We start from the raw sequence: 19813 nt of genomic DNA on the forward strand, positions 1-19813 counted from the left end.
GACTGTTTTGGGTGGGCTCCACATAAGCCCAGCGGAAAGCTCTTGCTTCAGTCTCCTAATAAGAAAACCAAGCTTCTTTTCTTGCGGCATTTCTGGGTCTGGCCGGTCAAAAAGATTTTTCATTTCTTCCACGAAGACGGCCACGCTTTCGTGAGGCAGCTAGAGAGGTGTTTCAAGTTGTCTCTCGGCTCTTTCCTTGCGAAGGACGCTTGGAAATGTAACAAGGCTTCGCATGAAGTTTTCGCATGTCCTGAGCTGAGACTTTGGGCTGATGAACCACGTATGTGCAGACTCCTCCAGCGCGAAGTAAACGTGCTGCCGCTTCGCGTCGTCGTCCCACTTGTTGTAGCTCGCCACGCGCTCGAACTGTTCGAGCCAGTCCTCAGGATCATCGCAGGGGGTTCCACCGAATGTCGGTGGCTCCTTTGGCTGCTCCAACACGACGGCTGTAGGAGTGATGGGCTCGCTCATCTTGGCTGCCGTGGCCTTTCTTGAATGTCGTGTCTTCTCTGGTAGGGAGCCGTAGTCAGGGGAGAGCCCAAGATTCCGGCGGCTTCTTCGTTGGTCGTTTTCTTCTGGCTGATGCAGACCGGTGCGCCGAGTGCCTGAACGAGCGCTGGACATACCCAGCACCTCCAGCAGTTGTCACGCGTGCTGCTACACACCGGTAATTAGAGAAGACGTGCGCACAGCAAGGCAAACATATATTGAGGCAAACTCGTGCCGAACATAACCAAAAGCAACTAGCCCAATAGAAGCAACATATGCGAGCATGGACGGTGATTGACAAAGAACGAGCATCACCTATGTGCGGGCAGTATTTAAAGGCTGTGAAGGCGCGCGTGTAGAACTATCGCGAGAGATAGGGCGAATTGCCCTGCTCGATGCGATGGGCCCATCGTAGATACGAAGCTATCACAGTAGGTTTGTGCGAGTGCTCACACACGTTAACACTCATCATTCAAACTCGAGTGGCACGGGCACAAAGCCCGAAAGGCACGTGGCACTATTGAACTTTGGCCATTCAGCAGTTGGTGGACGTGGGTTACACCCAATATTCCCGCCACAAAGCAGAAAAATCAGTAGATAAAATGCTGGGCTACGAAAAAGTAAGAAACGCCTCTTGACGTGCATGGCATTTGACAACACAGAACCGCGTCGCCCACAAGAAAAAAGTAAGATAAAGCCGTTGCGGTGGAACCGGCACAATAGAGCGAGACGCTTTCAAGTGGTAAAAAAAAAACAGTGTCAGCAGTAGAAAACTTGTAAGGGTCACTGTCATCTCCGCCAGTTCCACGCCCCATCGTCACAGTGCTGCTCCAGTGATGCTGTAGCTGACACTTTAGAGCGTCGATGCCCAGTTGGCAATGTTGCCATTTTGGAATCGCAAAACGTTCACATTCGTCACCGGCTCGACACTGTTGTAGCTCGAAGGCTTCGAACAAATCAGTCGAAGACGAAGAACCGCTGTCGATCAATTCCAGGCATACCTCGTCAAACGAAATCCCATCAATAAGGACCACCATTGGAATCTTCGCCGATGACACTTAGGTGAGCTGCATAAAACTTGTAAGGGTCACCGCCATCTCGCCGGTTCCACGCCGTACATTGTGCGCTTTACGTACATTCTGCTCTAAGCTCCTCTCCTAAGACGTATGCTTACGGCCAAGAGTCGTTCCTAAACGCCTATTTTATTGCGATAGCAATTATATGGTCAATGAAGGCGCACTTCCGCCGTCGGCGTCGCCATGAGGTTTCGTATAAAGTCCAAGGGTGATAAAATCGTCGCCGTGCGCCGTATGCTGTATGAGGGAAAGCTTGCGAGGGTGAGCCGGCCAACGCGATTTAATTTCGCTTGCGCGAGCGAGGAACGCGGGCCAGAAGCATGCCCTCTCCTGTCACGCACGAGGCATGGGGGTCAGGCGAAGGAAGAGGGGTGTCATGCTCGGGCAGTTGCTAGGGTTCCTCCATGACTTCGTCGCCCACCGCTCCATACAGAGTGCAGAGAACTGCGGCGTTTTTTACTAGGGCGTTGGGCACGTGATTGGCGAATGCCGCAGTATACGCCTTTGGGGGACGCTGTGGGGACGCGTTGTCGGTTCTCGTGCATCTTGAAAGTGATCTGCGACGTAGCCAAAGTGCGCGTCCACGCGGGTCTCATCTTCAAAGCGACCCGCGATGTTTTCGTAGTGCCGGTAGCTTCGTATGCGCTGTGAGTTCGACGTTTGGTTCACATTTAAGCGAGAGATGCACGAAGGTCAATTCGCTTGTTGCTGCGGCGATTTCTCACGCCAGCATTCTGACAGCGAGCTTCCGCCTGCATCGAGCGAGATGTGTTCTTGTTTACCTGTGCGTGCGTGTCGCGGGCTAGTTGCTTTAATTCTATGATAGAATGTGTAAGCGTGACTGAACAAGGACGTGTAAAGAAGCAGACACACAAAGTCAGCACTGTCTCTGTGTGTCTGTTTCTTCCGACGTTTTTGTTCAGTCATGTTTACATATTCTATCATTGTTAATTTAGTTTGTAAGCGAATGTTTACAAGTTTTATACGGCCGCTCAAACTACTATCCTTACTTCGCAGGGCTATCCACCCATTTGCTGTCGCAATCATTGCTTCGCCTTTCAGGGGAAACTGCGACCCTTTTGTTGGAATAGCGGCCCCCCCCCCCCCCAATGCTAACAAGGATTGCCGTCAAAATTCACTACGACACGTACTCCTCTCTTTTATTTGTGCAAGTTCCCAGCTGGCACATAACGATGACGGCAAGGTATGCGTGTATGATAAGGAGCGATGTGCATAATTTGACTACCACATCCCGAAGGTAGTGCGAAGCTTCGCTGAACGCGTCTGTGGAAGAGAGTGCTTTTTGCGGATCTGCCATTGTGCCGTATCTTTAGGGCGACCAAATAAATCGTTCGTGCATGCGTCCAACGTAGGATTAGATTCATAGAAAAATAAAACTGGTCGGTAGTGAAGGTAACCGATTATGAACAGTTTTATATCGAAAATTTGTATGTTCTGAGCTAGTGAGGAAGTTACGGGAAAACCACGAATAGCGGGAGTGTGGTATTTCGGGTCAATTCAAACTGTCCACGAGCAGCAGCGCTCATCAATTTGTGTGTTCACCTAGGTGAGAAAAAAAAAAGATTGAGGACGCTTTAGATTCGCCTTTAAGAGCGGAACGCGATAGCAGTCGAAGGTCCCTGAGCACTACTAGCGCTTCCCGGCAATTGGAGCGCACGTAACCATAATGTCTACCGGGCAACGCTGGCAGCGAACGGTATGGACGAAGGCGGGCTTTCTGGTAGAAACGTGGCCTCTTGCGAGAATAAGCTGGAGGTGAGCGCCATCTGGAGGTATTGAAAGGAACCGGGCGCACCAGTTCATGCCCCCGAGATACTCAGGTGCCGGCGCACGCGAATAGCGGACGCTCTGACCGGTCTATGAAGGGTAGAAACGCGGGAAAATGGCTTTGAGTTCTCACGTAGCAGTCGTACTTTGCGGTCTTTATACGTATTTTATCTTGACAAAATAAATTTGTTCAGTAGCTCCCTATGACTCGGGGTGCATAGCACTATCCGCGAACCAATCGAAGGTCACCTTAACAGCCAATTGCAACATCTCCAACAAACAACCCAGGGGTACATCGTTCTATCCCGGCTTGGATATCAGACACAAGGAAAACCACAACTGGAAGACCGCACTCTTCTTGGGCTTAGCGCTCGCAACAAAGGTCACGCGGCCACAATTCAACGGAATATGCACCCTGACTGTCATAAAGGTGGAAGAAAAGCAAGAGCACAAGCCCTGCCTCTATTCTTTGGCGATGATACGTCAGACGCACTGGTCCTATGCACCGACGTGGCACGGTACCCACCGAGACGTGCCCTGTGTCTACTCGTACTAGATAGTAGAAGCATCCTTAGGGCTTCGGCCGCGCTCAACACTGTGGACAGTAGTACGGCGGAAGAGGCTGCTGTCGCCCTAGCCATCGTACACGCTTCAACCATGCCGGCACGGGACGCCCAGTGGTCCTCACAGTGGTCACTAGTTCACTGACTGCCTTCACAGACAAGGTGCTTGTCGTCTGGACAGCTGGACACACCTCTCTCCATGGTAATGAACGCGCTCGTGCGGTAGCTCGAGAGCTGGCTAACCGGATGCCCTTGAATGAGCTGTCCAACCCAGACGATGCACCGACAGAACCACTGAACTACACTGAAACACTACAACATAACAAAGATAGCAGGCAACACTTCCTCGAACCACATAATTCCCTTAACTGAGAAGAAGCCATCGCGTGGCGACAGCTTCAAACGAATTGATTTCCCTGTCTCTTTTATCTTCACCTCTCCCACCCCCCACAATATCCCTCATACTGTGCCAACTGTGAAGCAAAGCCCACACTCTTGTTGAATTCCAATGGCGGAGTCGGAGCAGCCGACGGACTCCGCGAGCGAGCACTCGACTCTGGCGTAGAGCAACGCCTCCAAATCCGCGAGTGGAACACAACCTGCGCCGCAGGAACAAGGCGGAAGCGGAACTTCTATCGCCGAGTTACCTAGGATGCCTTGCGTGTTGTCATTTCCTTCCGCTGTTTGCTCCCAGCACCGCCGCACCGGTCACTTGTCTGTCTCTTTAATGCCATTCACCTGTTGTTTTTTTAAAAGCGCGGAATGCATATCTCGCCAAGCGTGCAGCAGCTTTTGCTTCCTCGCGAGTCGTGACCGGTGGTGCCTCCCAGCAGACAAACGTGGTAAAGGAAATACGTCACGCAGAGTTCCGGTCCACTCCGCCGATTTTGGCGGAACATCTTTTTCTGTTCCACGGAGTGACTCCCGCTCTGAATCCACTCCGACTCTCTCATTGGAACACCTCACTCCCGCCCTCACTCTGTCATTGCAACAAACTTGCTCCGGAACAAGCAGAAAAACTTGCTCCGACTCCGCCATTGGAATTCAACATATATAATTGCACCTGTGAATGCTCACACCCCCCGGGTCACTCCCGTATTCCTTCACCTTCCTCCTGGGAGACTGCGCTGAGTAGCTTAGACCCGCAAGAGCAGCGATGGCTGATCCGTCGGGCACACTGAGTAGCGCGAGCCAATGGGGCCCCGAACTACGGACTCCACCCTAGAAGGAAGTTTTCACGCCTCATAAAAAATAAGTGCATACCCTCTCTCCCTAACCTAGGTGACCACCCTGACACTGTATCCCACGCACGGGCAGTACATCGTCCAGCGTGGCCTGCCGCTATCCCTCGACGTGGCCAGTGTTCGGTGGCTGTTCATTGCCGGCAGCTCAATACCCCCGCAGGTGCTGCGGCTGCTTGCACAGACATTCCGAGGATCCATTGTTATCCACGGTAAGCTGAGCGCATTCCTTCGCCGGGCGTTTACTTCCTTACAGTAAACAGTTTATTTTTTCCGCAGAAAAATTCGGGTGTCTGGTCCAAAAAAATGAGGGCAAAACAAAAATATTGCAAAATAACAAAGGAAACAGTTTCCCTGGGTCAAACAGTTAAAACAAGAATAATTATGTTCCGGCTAATCAGTCACTTGTTATTTGGTGGACGAGTTGCAGTAGGGGAACATTCGTTACTGTGTGGTCATGCGATGTTTGGTGTGCTTTTTTATGGGACGGATGAAGCAGTTGCACGTTGTTTGCTGGACTTAGTGGGGTCGTATCTATCTGAGCAAAAATCGCACCTATACTTGGGCGATAGGACGGCTCACAAGTTGTTTGCAGCCCCGTGGAAGCTGCCGGTCCCCTCTACAAATAATAACCCCGAACGCCCCTGAAGGTGTGTGGTCTGCTCAGTGTCTGCCCGTCACCCTGTGGATACGTTACTTGGTTGGTGGATGGGGGCAGCAAATGTTACCCGTTGTAACCAGAAGCTGGGTTTACATGAATATTACAGCGGCGCTTTGCTTCATTTATATACTTTCTCAGTAGTTCCATGCAGCCTCCATAGCCAGTATAAAGGGTGAACGCCCTTATAAATGTTCACCCATGCCACATCATCTGCTCGGCGTCTTTTTTGGTGCTTGCTCGTCACTGTTATCGCCTACCATACTACAGTGGAGTGGTAAATTAATGATGGAGTGAATAGTTAGACCCTTATAGCTTTCCGCGTTATCAATGCATCGCCAGTGCTAATGCTGTGGCGCCATCTGCTAACTAGAATTAAAGCTGCTATTACTGCTCAGTGACACCTCTCCAGTCCTAGCAACATAGAGACAAATCAAGCAGCTGATCTCAATAAATATTGCAGAATTAATTAATGGTTTTCCTTCAGGGTGATATGAGAATAAACGATGACAGATTTTACCACTCATTTCTTGCTGTCGCGGTGGCCAGTCACTAACAAGCGCGAATTTAGATGGAAGCACATGGTTGGCGGTGCCTTGCTGCCACGTATTCATAGTTAGGGCGGCTATTGCGGTTACCGGTCGTAACTGCCACAATGCACAGAGGTCGTAAAATGTGACTTAAGGCTGTAACGTATCAGGTGCCATGCGAAAACAAAACTTTTAATCCCTCCAGTTATCCCATAGCTACGCCTGTAACTATTCTGCTGCTCAAGGATATTGCATGTACACTTTCAGCAGAGGTGCAAACGACTTGTGAGATGGAGTATAGTTTGTTGAGCATATCGAGATACGTGAAGCTCACCAAAGTCGATAGCTGAGCGAGGCGGTACAGCGCTAATACTGAATAGTGAGGGGGACGCGGCGCACAAATACTGAACACAAGTGTCGTTTGAGGCGAAATGACGCCGCCGATACGGCGGCCACTCGCGTCAGTGCGGACTACTGTAGCAGCAGACGATATGAAGTGCGCCAAGATACGTGGGGATGTCACCAGAGAGATGAGCTTTGAGAAGACGATTGTTTGTTCGGGGCCTACGAAAAAGAAGCATCGGCTTTCAGAAGCGCAGTAAGAGCCCGGGCGACTTCCGCAGTGTTGTTCAGGATGGGGCGGAAGCACGAACAAAGATCAGAATGCCCCACACATCCTTGGCGCTCATCGGCGCGGGAAAACTCTGCACAGCACGAACCCTGTGTGTGTGCACACCGGATTCATTAATGGCCAAGGATAGTGATTTGGGTGAGACCGAAGTAAAATTTAAATCTTGAGCCCACGTACGCTTGTGCACGCGCATGCGCAGACGGTACGACAGGGTTCATGCCCATCTAGACGCGGCGTGATCTCGGTGAACAGCTCCTCTCTGTTATCGCGCACATGCGCTGCCCCGCGTTCACTCGCCTGGCTACGCAGGTACAGCACGCTACATTCAACTCTCAGCGAAGCAGATTTATATCATGCAAGGAAGTGCTTCCTCTGTCCTTTTTGTGCTGATCTAGCAGTTATAAAAATACAGCAGTTACGTTTATAGATGTCGAAGCATTTTGAAACACTTTTTTAGGCTTGTAGCGCAGCTCAGAAAGAGCAAGAAAGGAAGGAGGTAGGTAGCGCTCACTCTGTTTTCCGTTCCCTTTGATTACCCCTATCTCCTTCCTTTTTTGCTCTTTCTAAAACAGTCATGACATACCAACTCGCCGAAACTGCCACGTTTTCGAAACACTGTCGATCACAAAGTACAAAGTGCGAACGCGTCTAAAAATGAGCCCAGTGAGCGCGCGCTGTCGCGCGTCCTTGTGGATGCAAACCACCATACCTCACGAGGCGCGGTGGTCGGAAGGCGCGTAGAATTAAGTTTGACTCCGGCATTTGTTTGTTTGCAAGTGCTAGCCTAAATTTGACTGCTTTTAGCCTTATTGCCTGTAAGTTGACCTGTTTTTTCTTGAACAATTTTCTCTTTCCCTGTTCAAATTGGGGTGAATCCTAGCCTTACCAATCTACGGTGACTGCACTTTACCCTACCTCTCACTTCTACATCCTGCACTACGCTGGGACCGGCAGAAACTATATAACCAATTTCATTTCTTGTTCCACCATAAGGGCTTTTCCAGGTCCACTTTCTGCTGCTACGTTTCCTGAAAAAGGTGTTCGTTATTCTCAGCTCATTCCTTTCTGCAAATTCTAGTGTTTCTAGAATCGACACCCTAGTTGCGAATTGCCTGTTCACCCGCCTGCTTTTTCCCCACTTTTGCATTGAAGTCACCCTTACTACTGCATACCGAGTTTACACTTTTCTCATATGTAATTCAAGATCTTTATAAAACCGATTTACTTCCTCGTCTTCTGGACTGGATGTTGTAGCGTGGGCTTCTACTACATATAATGTATAACTTTATTAAGGTTGATTACGACTACTGCTACCCTCTGATTAATGTTGTAGAATTCATCAATGTTGCCCGCTATGTCGTTATGGATTAGGAATCCTACCCCTTGTTACTTCGTATCAGGGAAACCTCTATAGCAGAGGACATGGCTGCTATTAGCAATGTATAAGCCTCACCAGTTCTTTTATCTCGCCAAGGCCAATGATATCCCAAATTATGTCTGATAGTTCTTCAAAGAGTCCTGCTAAGCTAGCCTCACTCGCCAGAGTTCTGGCGTTAAAGGTTGACAGGTTCAGTTTCCATTGGTGGCTTGTCCGGGCGCAGAGATTCGTAGCACCCTCTGCTGCGTCACAGGTCTGATCACCGCCTTGGACAGGTGCTCCGCAGCTGCTGGGGACTGAGGGCCATAGGTTAATGGTAGATATCAGGGAGGTCGCGGCCGAATACTGCACCAGAGAGGCTAATTCCTGTTCTGGTGAAGGAGTGTCTTTGTTCAAGCTTAGTGGGCCTTCTTAATTTTGTTGTACCCTGATCAGTACAGCCCCACTCGCTCTCGGCATCTTTCGCCGGTGTCAGGCGTCACTCCAAGCCTGCAGATGTAGTGCATTTTTTAATAGTTTCGTTAATAGAAGGCAGTGCGCAGATTCGTTGGCCTGTGTGTTTATTATAGACGCTTTGTAAGAGACTATTTCTTTAATAGTATCCTACAAAGCACCTATAATAGACACACAGGCCAAGGAATCTGCGCACTGCCTTCTTGTCGACGGGCCGCGGGAACTTAGCGATGGCAGCTGTTTTCTGTAAGTCGGGACGGGACGGACTCCAGACTCGCTGATGACGTGGCCTAAGAACTGAAGTTCTTCGTAAGCTGAACGACATTTAACTGGCTTCAGGCTGAGTCCGGAAGACCTGATCGTGTTTGATACTATCTCAATCTGCCTGTGGTAATCGTCGAAATTCCTGGCGAAGACGGCGACGTCATCCAAGTAGATAAGACAGGTCTGCCACTTCAATCCTGGTAACACAGTGTCCATCCCACGCTGGAACATTGAAGGCGCCGAGCATAGTCCGAGTGGAACGACTTTAAACTCAGAGGTCGTCCGGCGTGATGAAGGCGGTCTTCTCGCGATCCATCTCGTCGACTTGCATTTGCCCGTAGCCAGTCTTAAGATCGAATTACGAGACGTATTTAGAGTTGTAGAGCCGATTAAATGCGTCTTCTATCCCTGAGAGGGGCTATACGTTGCTCTTTGTGACCGTGTTTAATGGACGATAATCGACGCAGAAACGTCACGTTCCGTTCTTTTTTACCAAGACTACAGGAGATGGCCATGGGATTCTTTACGGCAGGATCGATGATGCCGTCGCCCGGCATTTCGCGAACTAGTCGCTTTATAGCTTTACGTCCTCACGTCAAAACTGGCTAAGGGCTCTGACGGAGTGGTCGAGCGCACTCTTCGATTATTATGCGACGCTTTGGAACTGGCGTTTGTCGATAACTCGATGACGTCGAAAAGTAGTCTTCCTATCGTGGGAGGAGACCCTTGAGCGGTTGCTGCTTACTCATGGAGAGGCTTCGATTTATGTTGAAGTCTTGTACGGGAACCATGCACTTGAGGTACATGTGGCACAATCGAAGAGGGCAAACACATCCCCGATTTCCGCAATTTCGTCGATGGTCTGATCGTCGTGGCCTTATTGACGTGCTTGGACTCCTCGCTGAAGCTTATCAGCATCACTCAGCATCAGCAGCGCCGTGTTTGTCTCCTCCTCATTCTGGTCCCGTCGTTTATGCGCTGTTTGAATTTTTATTGTTACCATCACTTTCGCTTTCCCTCCGCGCAGTTAAGTGCTCCCTCTTGCCACGCCAAGTTCACGCTCAAGCAGTAGACGTTGGTGGCCCTAGATGACGCCTTCTACGTCTGCGGGCGTTTTGGTGCAGATGGCAATGACAATGCTGGAGTGAAGCGGGATGTTGATTTGGTCTTCGGGCACACTCAATGTATGATGATCGTGAGAGCTCTCGGGCGGTGTCGCGTGATCTTTGGACAACGTTATCGATGTCGACTTCAGGTCTATGGTAGCGCTATGTTGGTTCAAGAAGTCGCTGTCGAGATTGACGTCTCGTGAACACTGTTGGAGGATAACAAAGGTGACAGGGTAGGTCCTGTCATGAACGGTAATTTTTGCCGTGCAGATATCAGTCAGCCTTATTAGGTGTCCTCCAGCACTCCGAATTTGAGGGCCTTCCCATGCGGGCTTAAAATTTTCCAGCGGGGCGGTGATGGGTCTACTCACGATGGAGCAGTGGGCTCCTGTGTCCATTGAAGCGGTGACTGCGTGGTGGTCGAGAAGCACGTGGAGGTCAGGGGTTCTTTGCCTTGCCCCGCAGTTTGGTTTGAGGTTTGGGCCACGGCTGCACTGTGTTGACCTGTGGCTGGAGGGTGGCGTCGACAGGTCTTCTTATGTCGGCGCATTACTTGCCTCTAGGCTTCGTCTGGATGGCGGCGTCTCGTTTAATGTCGTCGACATAGCCTTTTAGAAGCCTTCGTCAGTGGCGGAGGATTTTTGTCTGTTCAATGAAAAGCAGCAGCACAAACATCGATTGCTGCTCTTAGATTTCTTGGTATGGGCTGAGTGACCGGTGCCGGGCTTTGCCCATGTATGGTCAGCACTGCTGCGATAGGTAGCGGCTTGGCAATGGTGAAGGGTATCACCGTCGAGGGCTCCACTGAGTGGCGGTGAGGTATTCGGCGATATCACGTGGCCGTTCACCTTAGTGTGGGCGTGGTGCATTGACGGCGAACCCTCGCAGTACCACGTCACGGTACGGGCAGTGGCGATAGACATGGCCGATTTCGCGGCAGTGATTGCAGAGCGGGAGGTGGTCGGGGGCGCGCCACATGTCTGTCTTCCTCGGGGCGTTGAGGTGGCCTACAGGTAGGTGTGGTGGCGGTGGGGGAACCTAGCGACTCGATTGGGGGATGTCCTGAGGCCCTGGAGGGGCCGTGGAGGGCCAAGGAGATGGCGGGCTGCAGCATCGCAGGCCACCCATTGCTGGATCTCCGGTCAGACTCTCAGCAATCGAATTCATTTGGGGCTGCGACGCTAGGAACATCTACTGTAGTTCTCGTACAACTGACCTTATAGTCTCATGTAGATAATTGTAGCAGAGTGCTTGGTCTGCGGTGTTTGGCGTCGAGCGGTGACTGGGCCTTGTACGCAATTCTAACGTCTTCTCAGTCGTCGGAGCCTACGTAAAGAGTTCTGCTGCTGTCTTGGGCGGGTTGGGCGTAAGTCCAGCGAAGAGTTCGTGATTGACCCCACACGCGATGAACCAAATTTTCTTCTCCTCAGGCATAGTTGGATTGGCGTGGCGGAACAGGTGCGTGATCTCCTCAGTGAAGGTCGCTTTGTTCTCGTTGGGCAGCTGCATGCTGGTTTCTAGTACAGTTTAGCTTGCTCATTGCGTAGGACGCTAGTGAAGGTCTGCAGGAAGCCCTTGCGCATCATGTCTCATGTCGTTAGGGGCGATTCCGAGTTCTCAAACAACGCATTAGCGGCGTTTTCCGAGGCCAAACACACGTGCCGCAGCTTGTCATCGGAGCTCCAATTGACTGCAGCAACCATTTCGTATGTTTGCAGCTAGTTTCCTGGTCTTCAAACTATGAGCAACGGAAGGTCGGTGCTTCGCTGGGCTGTTGCAGCGTATGGGGACGCTGATGCTACCATTCGTTTGCTGAGTTAGCCGCGATATTGTTGGTCGTCTAAGGCAGAAGGCCGTGCTCCGGGAACAGGTTTTGTAGCCTGCGGCTTGCTCCACAGTCCAGGGGGTAGTTGGTGCGGTCTTCGGGTTTCAGGCTTGAATAGCGGCTTTGCAGAGCTGTTCTGTACACGAACGCACTAGCATTTCTACCAGATGTCATGTAGTGACAGTGAAAAACACAGCAGCAAGTCTAAGAATGAGGAAGACTAAGAATGAAGTTTTCTGATTGGGCAAACATGTGCCCACAAAGGAGGCTACACCCAAAGCACAGCGATAGCGGCGAACGCAGTCGGCAATCGTGGAAATCTGATCCTTCTGGTCAAGCGCGTCGGCTTTTATACATGAGTCATTGAACGTTACAGAGTAATCGCTTGTTACTGCGGATATTCCAGAAAGTACCACAGAATTCGCGTCGCGCATGCAGTCAGATTACATGAGGCGCAGCGGCAACTGACAACGGATAGAGCCATCGATAACATTCGAGAAACTTCCGATCCATGCAGGCGTGTCCTGCGTTAAGCGTTAATGTTTAACGTTTGTTAGCAGGTGAAACGTGATTTCCCGAGAACGAAAAACAAGTACATGTGTCAGTATACTCTTTCGAGGTGAGCGGCGGCGAAAGTGAAGCTTTGGTTTGTGCCAAAAGGGAAGCCAAGTGTTGACCTTCAGAAATGACTCTGCGTGAGTCGACTATTACAGAAGTTGCAAGGAAATGATCTCTGGTGATGACGATTGTTGCTGATGTTGAGGTACAGGCGCCGACAAAAGTGGCATACTCCACGCACATTGCTACTGCAGCGGCGTCGCTCGGCATTTTGGCGAGCTGAAGCACTAAACATCGACACGAGTCAAGCGACATGCTTGCAGGTAATAAAGGGCACCCATTGGCTGTCTCGATCCCAGATGCTGCCTGTAGATGGCACTGCGATGCCGTTTGCCGTTGCTGCGGCTCCCGCTACATGGAGTATGCCACTTTGGTCGGCGCCTGTACATCGAGCTAAACCTAGATCCGCCCGTAGGGCTCGACTTAGTATGTTCTGAAGAAAGCGAATGTTACCCTTGGATGTGTTTTAAAGGACTGGCGGATTGTAACGCAGGAATGATCTATAGATGTACATTTTGGATGGCACAAGTGCACTCCAAATTTTCCGACGGAGGGATTTCCACATCCGAGAAATAGTAGAAAGCTTCTTCAAATAGACGCAGTGGGGGCCCTACAATAGGTTGGTGTCAATAACGACGCAAAGATAGCGGTGCGTTTTAACTTAGGATACAGCTTTCCGTTGATAGAGGCCGTATAGTACGACAAAAGCTTTCGCGTGAAAGCACCTATCGCGCTCTTTTCAGCAGATCTGCGCAAGACAAGGATACGTACGAATAAGGTATAAGTGGATAGTGGTACATAAAAGTCTCACTTTTTTTTACCTGCAGAAGAGGTTTGCTAACTGTCTGTTTGTTTGTGCATTTCTACTGTCTGTCCAGGAATGGACCATTACTGGAGTGGATATAAATACAACAAAAAAGATACAAAATATCGGTACGTGTAGATCAAAAAACAATACAATAACAGTTTCTGTAAAGCGTGACATGCGGTGGTCAAAGACAAAACACTCGCAGTACGCGCATAAGAAACAGAAGCAGTTGCTATGACGCATCCATGTCCGGGAAAATAACATTCTCCAAACCAGCAGTAAGAGCACTGACAGAACAACATGTGACAAGTGGATTGGGTAATTCATTCCATTCTTTGATCGCCCACGGAAAAAAACTTTACATGAATATATCATTCCGTGTAACTGGTGGCTGCATGTATAAACTGTGCTTGTGTCTGGAGCGTTGATCTGGCGAAATTACACAGAAATCAGCTAAATTAATTTTAACCTCGTTATGAATAATTAGGTATACAAATTTCAGTCGGTGAAACTTAGTCCTTAGTTCTAAAGTGGAGAGGTTTGCACGTCTTCATAGTTCAATAGGAGAGTGCACGCACTGATACTTATTAAATACGAATCTGGAGGCAAGTCGTTGAACACTGTTCAGTTTATGACGGTTAGTTACAGTGCACGGGTCCCATACAATCTTAGCGTATTCAATAATTGGCCTTACTAATCAAATATGCCAAGCTTTTCACTTCAGGAGTTGCGCTGTACAGTCTTCGCCTGAGACCCCATAAGGCATTATTTGCCCTTCTACACACCTGATTCATAAGCGTATTCCACCTCAATTCTTGAATAACTATTAGTCCTAGATATTTATATTCTGTTACTGTTTTTAGTTCGTGTGGACTGATGCTGTATTTGTACCGCAAAATCACCTTCTTTCTTGTTATGGTAATACTAACTGATTTTACTGGATTCAGTGGCATTTGCCATTCATTGCACCATTTCAACATTTTTAGTAAATGTTTGTTAAGATCTAACTGGTCACTTAAAAATTCGATCTTATTGTAAATAACGTAGTCGTCTGCAAACAACATTAGTGGAACAGTTATATCAGAAGGAAAATCATTATTAAATAATAAATAAGAGGACCCAATACATGGCCTTGGGGTACTCCAGACAAAACCGGTTTGGATATGGATTTAATTTTATTTATTTCGACATACTGCTCACGAGACTGAAGGTAAGATGTAAACCACTTAGTAATATTTGGATTTCTAAGTATTTCATTCATTGTTAGCAGGAGTTTAGGATGCGATACCTTATCAAACGCTTTGGCGAAGTCTAAAAAAGTTAGGTGGACCTGTCCTCGGCAATTTAGTGTTTGTGAAAGATCGTGAATGGTTTGAGCAAGCTGCGTTATTGCATACAACCTCTTGCGAAAAGCATGCTGTGCTGGCGATAAGAAATTGTAAGCTTCTAGGTAATTTGACAGATGTTTACAAACTATATGCTCAAGCGGTTTGGAGCAGGTGCTCGTAAGAAAAATAGGCCTGTAGTTTCCTACCTCAGATGTGCTCCCACTTTTGTGAACTGGAAATATTTTGGTTTGCTTCCAGGCTGTAGGAAATGTTCCCTGGATGAGCGAAGATTGAAATACTACGGCAAGATATTTGGCAACCCACGGATCATGCCTATATGGGAACTAATTCGGGATGCTATCAGGGCCGGGGGACTTCCTTAATGTTAATGCGCAGAAGAAGGTTGAGGACTCCTTTCTTGTTGATGAGAAGGTCAGATGCTGAAAGGGTGGTCAGAGGTGCCATAAAAGTACGGAAGTGTGTCATCGTCATTGGTGAACACGGAGGAAAAAAACGAATTGAAATTTTCTGTACGCTCTTGGGTAATAATTTCATTCTCATCTTTATATTGTTTTTTTAGAAGGGTTTATATATATCCAAAATCAACTAGGTGCTTTATGAAGGAAATTTTTCAGTGTTACAATAATGAATTTCTCCTTGGAACTCCTTCATAAAAAGGTTTAAGTCGAGGCTCATGTTATCAAGAAAAGTATTGTTTTGGGTGCTAGGATCTCGAGAACAAGCTTTTCGTTTCCTTTTTAACCTCCGTTTGACATGACTTATTTCCCTTGTTCTCCATGGGTTATTTCGTTTGCATTTTTTTACACCTATAGGGACAAGTCGCGTAATGCAATGCATCGTAACCTTGGAACCGAAGTCCCAGAGATCGTCAGTGCCACCATTAGATTCATAAACAGACAAAGTTATCAAACGACCTTTCAATGTAACCCAAGACACTATCATCGGCAGCTTGAAAGTTTAGATATTGGATGCGTGAATCCTGGTGCAAGGGGTACGATGACATGTTCAAGGACAGAACAACCATATTGTGGTCAGGTAACACTTAATCGACAAGACAGTCAATCACATGCACTGTCGAAGCATTTGAGAGTAATATAAGATCAAGTACAGATGAAGTTGTTGCGCACACCCTAGTATATAGGTTAACAGGCTGGGTTAAATTGTAGGAACATATTAAATCCAAATCATCTCAAAAAGTGTAACCTATATGTATCCGGCCACAGATGAATCCTAGTCAACAGCCGGGAGATTAACATCACCTAGTAACAGTATGCTGTCTTGCTCTTTCACGTACGTTTCCATGAATTCTCTTAGCAAAATGTGTTCTACTGGAGAATTCGAAGGGCTCTATGCCGCTCCGATGAATACAGTGCGATTGTTCGATTTTGTAGCAATCCATACCGCCTGAATATTTCCTGGTACTTCTAATGTGGAAAATATGATGTTTCCTTTCACCAGGAGGGCCACGCCTCCGCCTCTTCCACCTCGATCCCTCTTAAACAGCGAATATTCCGGTGGCGCGATTTCGCTTTCGAACAAGTAGTTTAATGATTGGGACATGTAGAGAGGTCGGCCGGAAAATGGAGCATCTGGCCTGCTACTCTACGTAAGGGAAGGGGAAGAGGGGAAGAAAAATGGTCACAGTGGCGGATGATAATGGGAGGAACGAGGTGAAGGACACGTTGCATAAGTGTCATCACAAGCGTGAGTCCAACTAGGTGCTTTATGAAGGAAATTTTTCAGTGTTACAATAATGAATTTCTTGCCATGAGGATGGCAGGAAGTTGCTCGTGTGGCGCATGATTCGTTGCGGCAGTTCTGCTGCGAACCCCATTGCTCCACCCAAGGAGGGGCCCCTCCACTAGGAGGGGCCCCTGGCGCAAACCAATGTTCTCTTCACAAATTAACTGACCACCTCGGTGTCCGTTCTCGGGGAAGCTCTTCAGGTCACTACTGCGGCCCACGTGCTTCAGAAAGTCGACGTAGCTAAGCCATGAGCAGGTCAGTTCCCTCCGTTTCTTACGATGGAATCGTGCAAGGTAGGTGTATAAACAATATATTTAAAATCAAGCTTATATGAAAGCGATTTTTAAGGACATATGTGCAGCGCAAAATGCCTGGCACTGTACCGTCCTTATGCGTAACGCTGTGCTGCATAAAACGTGTCCAGATTTCTGATCTCACAACTTTTTTGCAGGCTACGGTATGACAGAATCGTGCTGCGCTGTCACCCACACACGAAGGATGTGCCGTGACTTCAAGAGCTCGGGAATCCCTATGCCGTACGTGAACCTAAAGGTGAGTACCGGTGAAATAAATAGTGTCGCAAAGCTTTGCGCCAAGCTGGGAGAACGATTGGAGCCCTGCACAGGCACGGACAGACACAAAGCCCCGGCCATCCAAAGCGTCTTTCAGTGGGCCCAGCCCGTGCCAGGGCTTGAACCCGCGGGCTTAGGTCGGGATCAAACTTGAAGCCACGGACCCGGGGCCGGACTCGGGCTCGCTCAATAAAGGGCCGAAGTCACGCCTTCGAGCACGCGCGAACATTAGGCATTGCATGGTGCAAGGCATTCTCTGCCAACCTAAAGTGACACCGTGAAACAGCTGGCTCTTTGTATCCCTCAGCAAAGAAAATGAAAAATAGAGGAACTGATGAAATTCAAATTTCTTTTCTGCAAAAACTAGCGTTATTTTAGCGTAAGGAAAAATAAATTTAATAAATAAACCGTTATTCAAAGCATTACCCTGTTACCGCTTTTGCGATTGCACTATTACAACTCTCGATACTATTAAATTATTTTAGCTCTAACACAAGGTGTTTCTCTTTAAGTACTTGCGCGTGTATTTGATGATTTGATGCTGTGCGCTCACGAATTCGGCTGGTTATATATTTGCATGCTACATGAGTTCACAGGGCCAAATCGTACAACGAAGGTAAGTGCATGCGTACCAGCGGAAAAATAACAGCTCAGGCAATCGGCGAAATCACTGATGTTCCCTACACTCCTAAGCAAAATACCACCCTTTTGCCACACAAAATAATCGTCATCTGTCTTTTGCGCATTTCCTTTCTTTAACGCGGCGAGCCCGGTACTTTCCTGTAACGGACGCCATGCGCGTTATCAGCATGACATAGCATTCCGGACAGGAAAGTAGCGGGCGCGGTGTTTTCAAGAAAGGAAACGCAAGCAAGGCAGATGACGATTATTGTTGTGTGGCACATATACAAGCCAAAGGGTGTAAACTATTTTTAGAGTGTAAGCAAAACATTTTTTTTACATACAGGCCGGACCTGGTCATGCACACGTGGGCCTGGCTAAGCTTAGTAATGGACGTCCGGGCCGGGACTTAGAAACAGAGATCCGGGGCGAGGCCGGGATCGGCACCATGGGCCCAGGCCCGCCCTGGGCTTAGTTTCATGGGCTTCATAAAGCGGGCCCGGACAGGGTCCGGTTTCAAATACGAGGCCCATGCAGTGCTCTAAGAACTCTCACTTGGCTTGACAAATCCCTAATTCTCCCAAACCTGACATCTATTGGATGGCGAGGCGACTGATTGATCCATGGCACGCAACTAACAGTGTAGGCAAATAGGGGCGGAATTCGCTAAGCGGCGCTGTTCCTACGAAATTTCTTAGCCGAAAAGATATTGCTATCAGATAAGTGTCCAACTGAAGTGGCAGCGCATTTAACTTTTGGAGTCGTATGAAAGCGAGGAGGAAGCAAATATCGGACTAGATGACCAGAAATGAAAGAAGTGCGGTGAAATGATAGCATGATCGTCCATCTTGCATATGTAGTTGCGGATAAATTCTGATGGCAAATCGCTGTGCACCCCTATTCGGCATCGTCTTTTTCCCGGCGCCTGCTACAGTGACGACAAGTGCAGCCACACTGACCCGTTCACCGCGTCACCTTCACAAAATTGGAATGGAAGTGTTACGCATTTTCCTCACATTTCTACGACAGACAGACTGACGCATAATGACGTATTTGGCGCAGAAAGAGGTGCTCAGTCGGAGCAATTACTGGTCAGGTATACCAGGCTTACCCCACCTGTATATATGACCACCACTACCGTCGTAGTACAAAGTGACTAATTATTCAAAAAGTGAGAACCGTTTGCTTATATTGCATATTTACTCGTCAGAGTACAGTTTTATTTGTGCCGCACCATCTGTTCATTCTTCGTCATGGCAATCAAGCGATGGTTTCGGCCAAGTAGTCGCCTGGTTGACGGAGAATGTAGACAAGACCCGCGAAAATCGTGGCTGCAGCCTGTTGTGAAGTGCGAGCTGTAATTCTATGTTTGCGTGCAAAAGGATCGTCAGCTTCTTAGATTCATAGGGAGTTGCACCTAGTTTATGTACCTACAGTGAGTTAAGGAGAGGTAAAAAAAAATGGTGTCTTGACAACAGTAATGGCCGTACAAATGTGCACAATGAAGAGCGGAGTGGCAGGCCTAGCATCCGGGTCAATGAAAGTGTTCAAGAAATGGACCGAGAATCGCTATTAGATGAATGACTGACAATTAGTGGTCTGGCTGATCAATCGCCTCTTGTTGGACACACTACATTTTACACGATGGTAACTGAAAAGCTCTGATATTACAAAGTATGTGCAAGGTTGGTATCAAATATGCTTACCGACCAACTGAAGCAGCAACGAATGTCGAGTGGATGAGCATTTTTGAACCGCTAGCGATAAAACGGAGATGGCTTGTTTTCGCACATCGTTACAGGCGACGAGACTCGACTATCATACAGGACTGCAGAAACAAAACAAAAATCAATGCAATGGCACCACTCCTTTCACCAAAACGGAAAACTTTCAAGGAATCTCCTTACTGGAGTCGCGAAATGAAGGCTACCGTAATCTGGGAAGAAAAGGGTGTTCTTTTGGCTGGATTCGCGGAACGTTGTACCAAAGTTACAGCTGACGTATGCTGCAAAATGCTCACCAAAGTCAGACTTGCGATCAAAAATGGACGGTGCGGGAAGCTGTCGTTCGGAATTGACCTCCCTCATGACAGCG

At 48.4% G+C, this 19813-nt stretch overlaps 1 protein-coding gene across 1 annotated transcript in view; it reads left to right on the forward strand.

Annotated features, from left to right (window-relative positions):
* The window catches only part of LOC135902274 (uncharacterized), a 245990-nt gene that overhangs the window by 101429 nt on the left and 124748 nt on the right, over positions 1-19813 (forward strand). The window contains exons 7-8 of the mRNA XM_065432256.2: positions 5198-5369; positions 16978-17078. Of these exons, the coding sequence (XP_065288328.1) occupies positions 5198-5369; positions 16978-17078 (273 nt within the window). The remainder of the gene's footprint in view (positions 1-5197; positions 5370-16977; positions 17079-19813) is intronic.

Source organism: Dermacentor albipictus, chromosome 6, assembly GCF_038994185.2.
Source record: "Dermacentor albipictus isolate Rhodes 1998 colony chromosome 6, USDA_Dalb.pri_finalv2, whole genome shotgun sequence".
Classification (NCBI taxonomy): Eukaryota; Metazoa; Arthropoda; class Arachnida; order Ixodida; family Ixodidae; genus Dermacentor; species Dermacentor albipictus.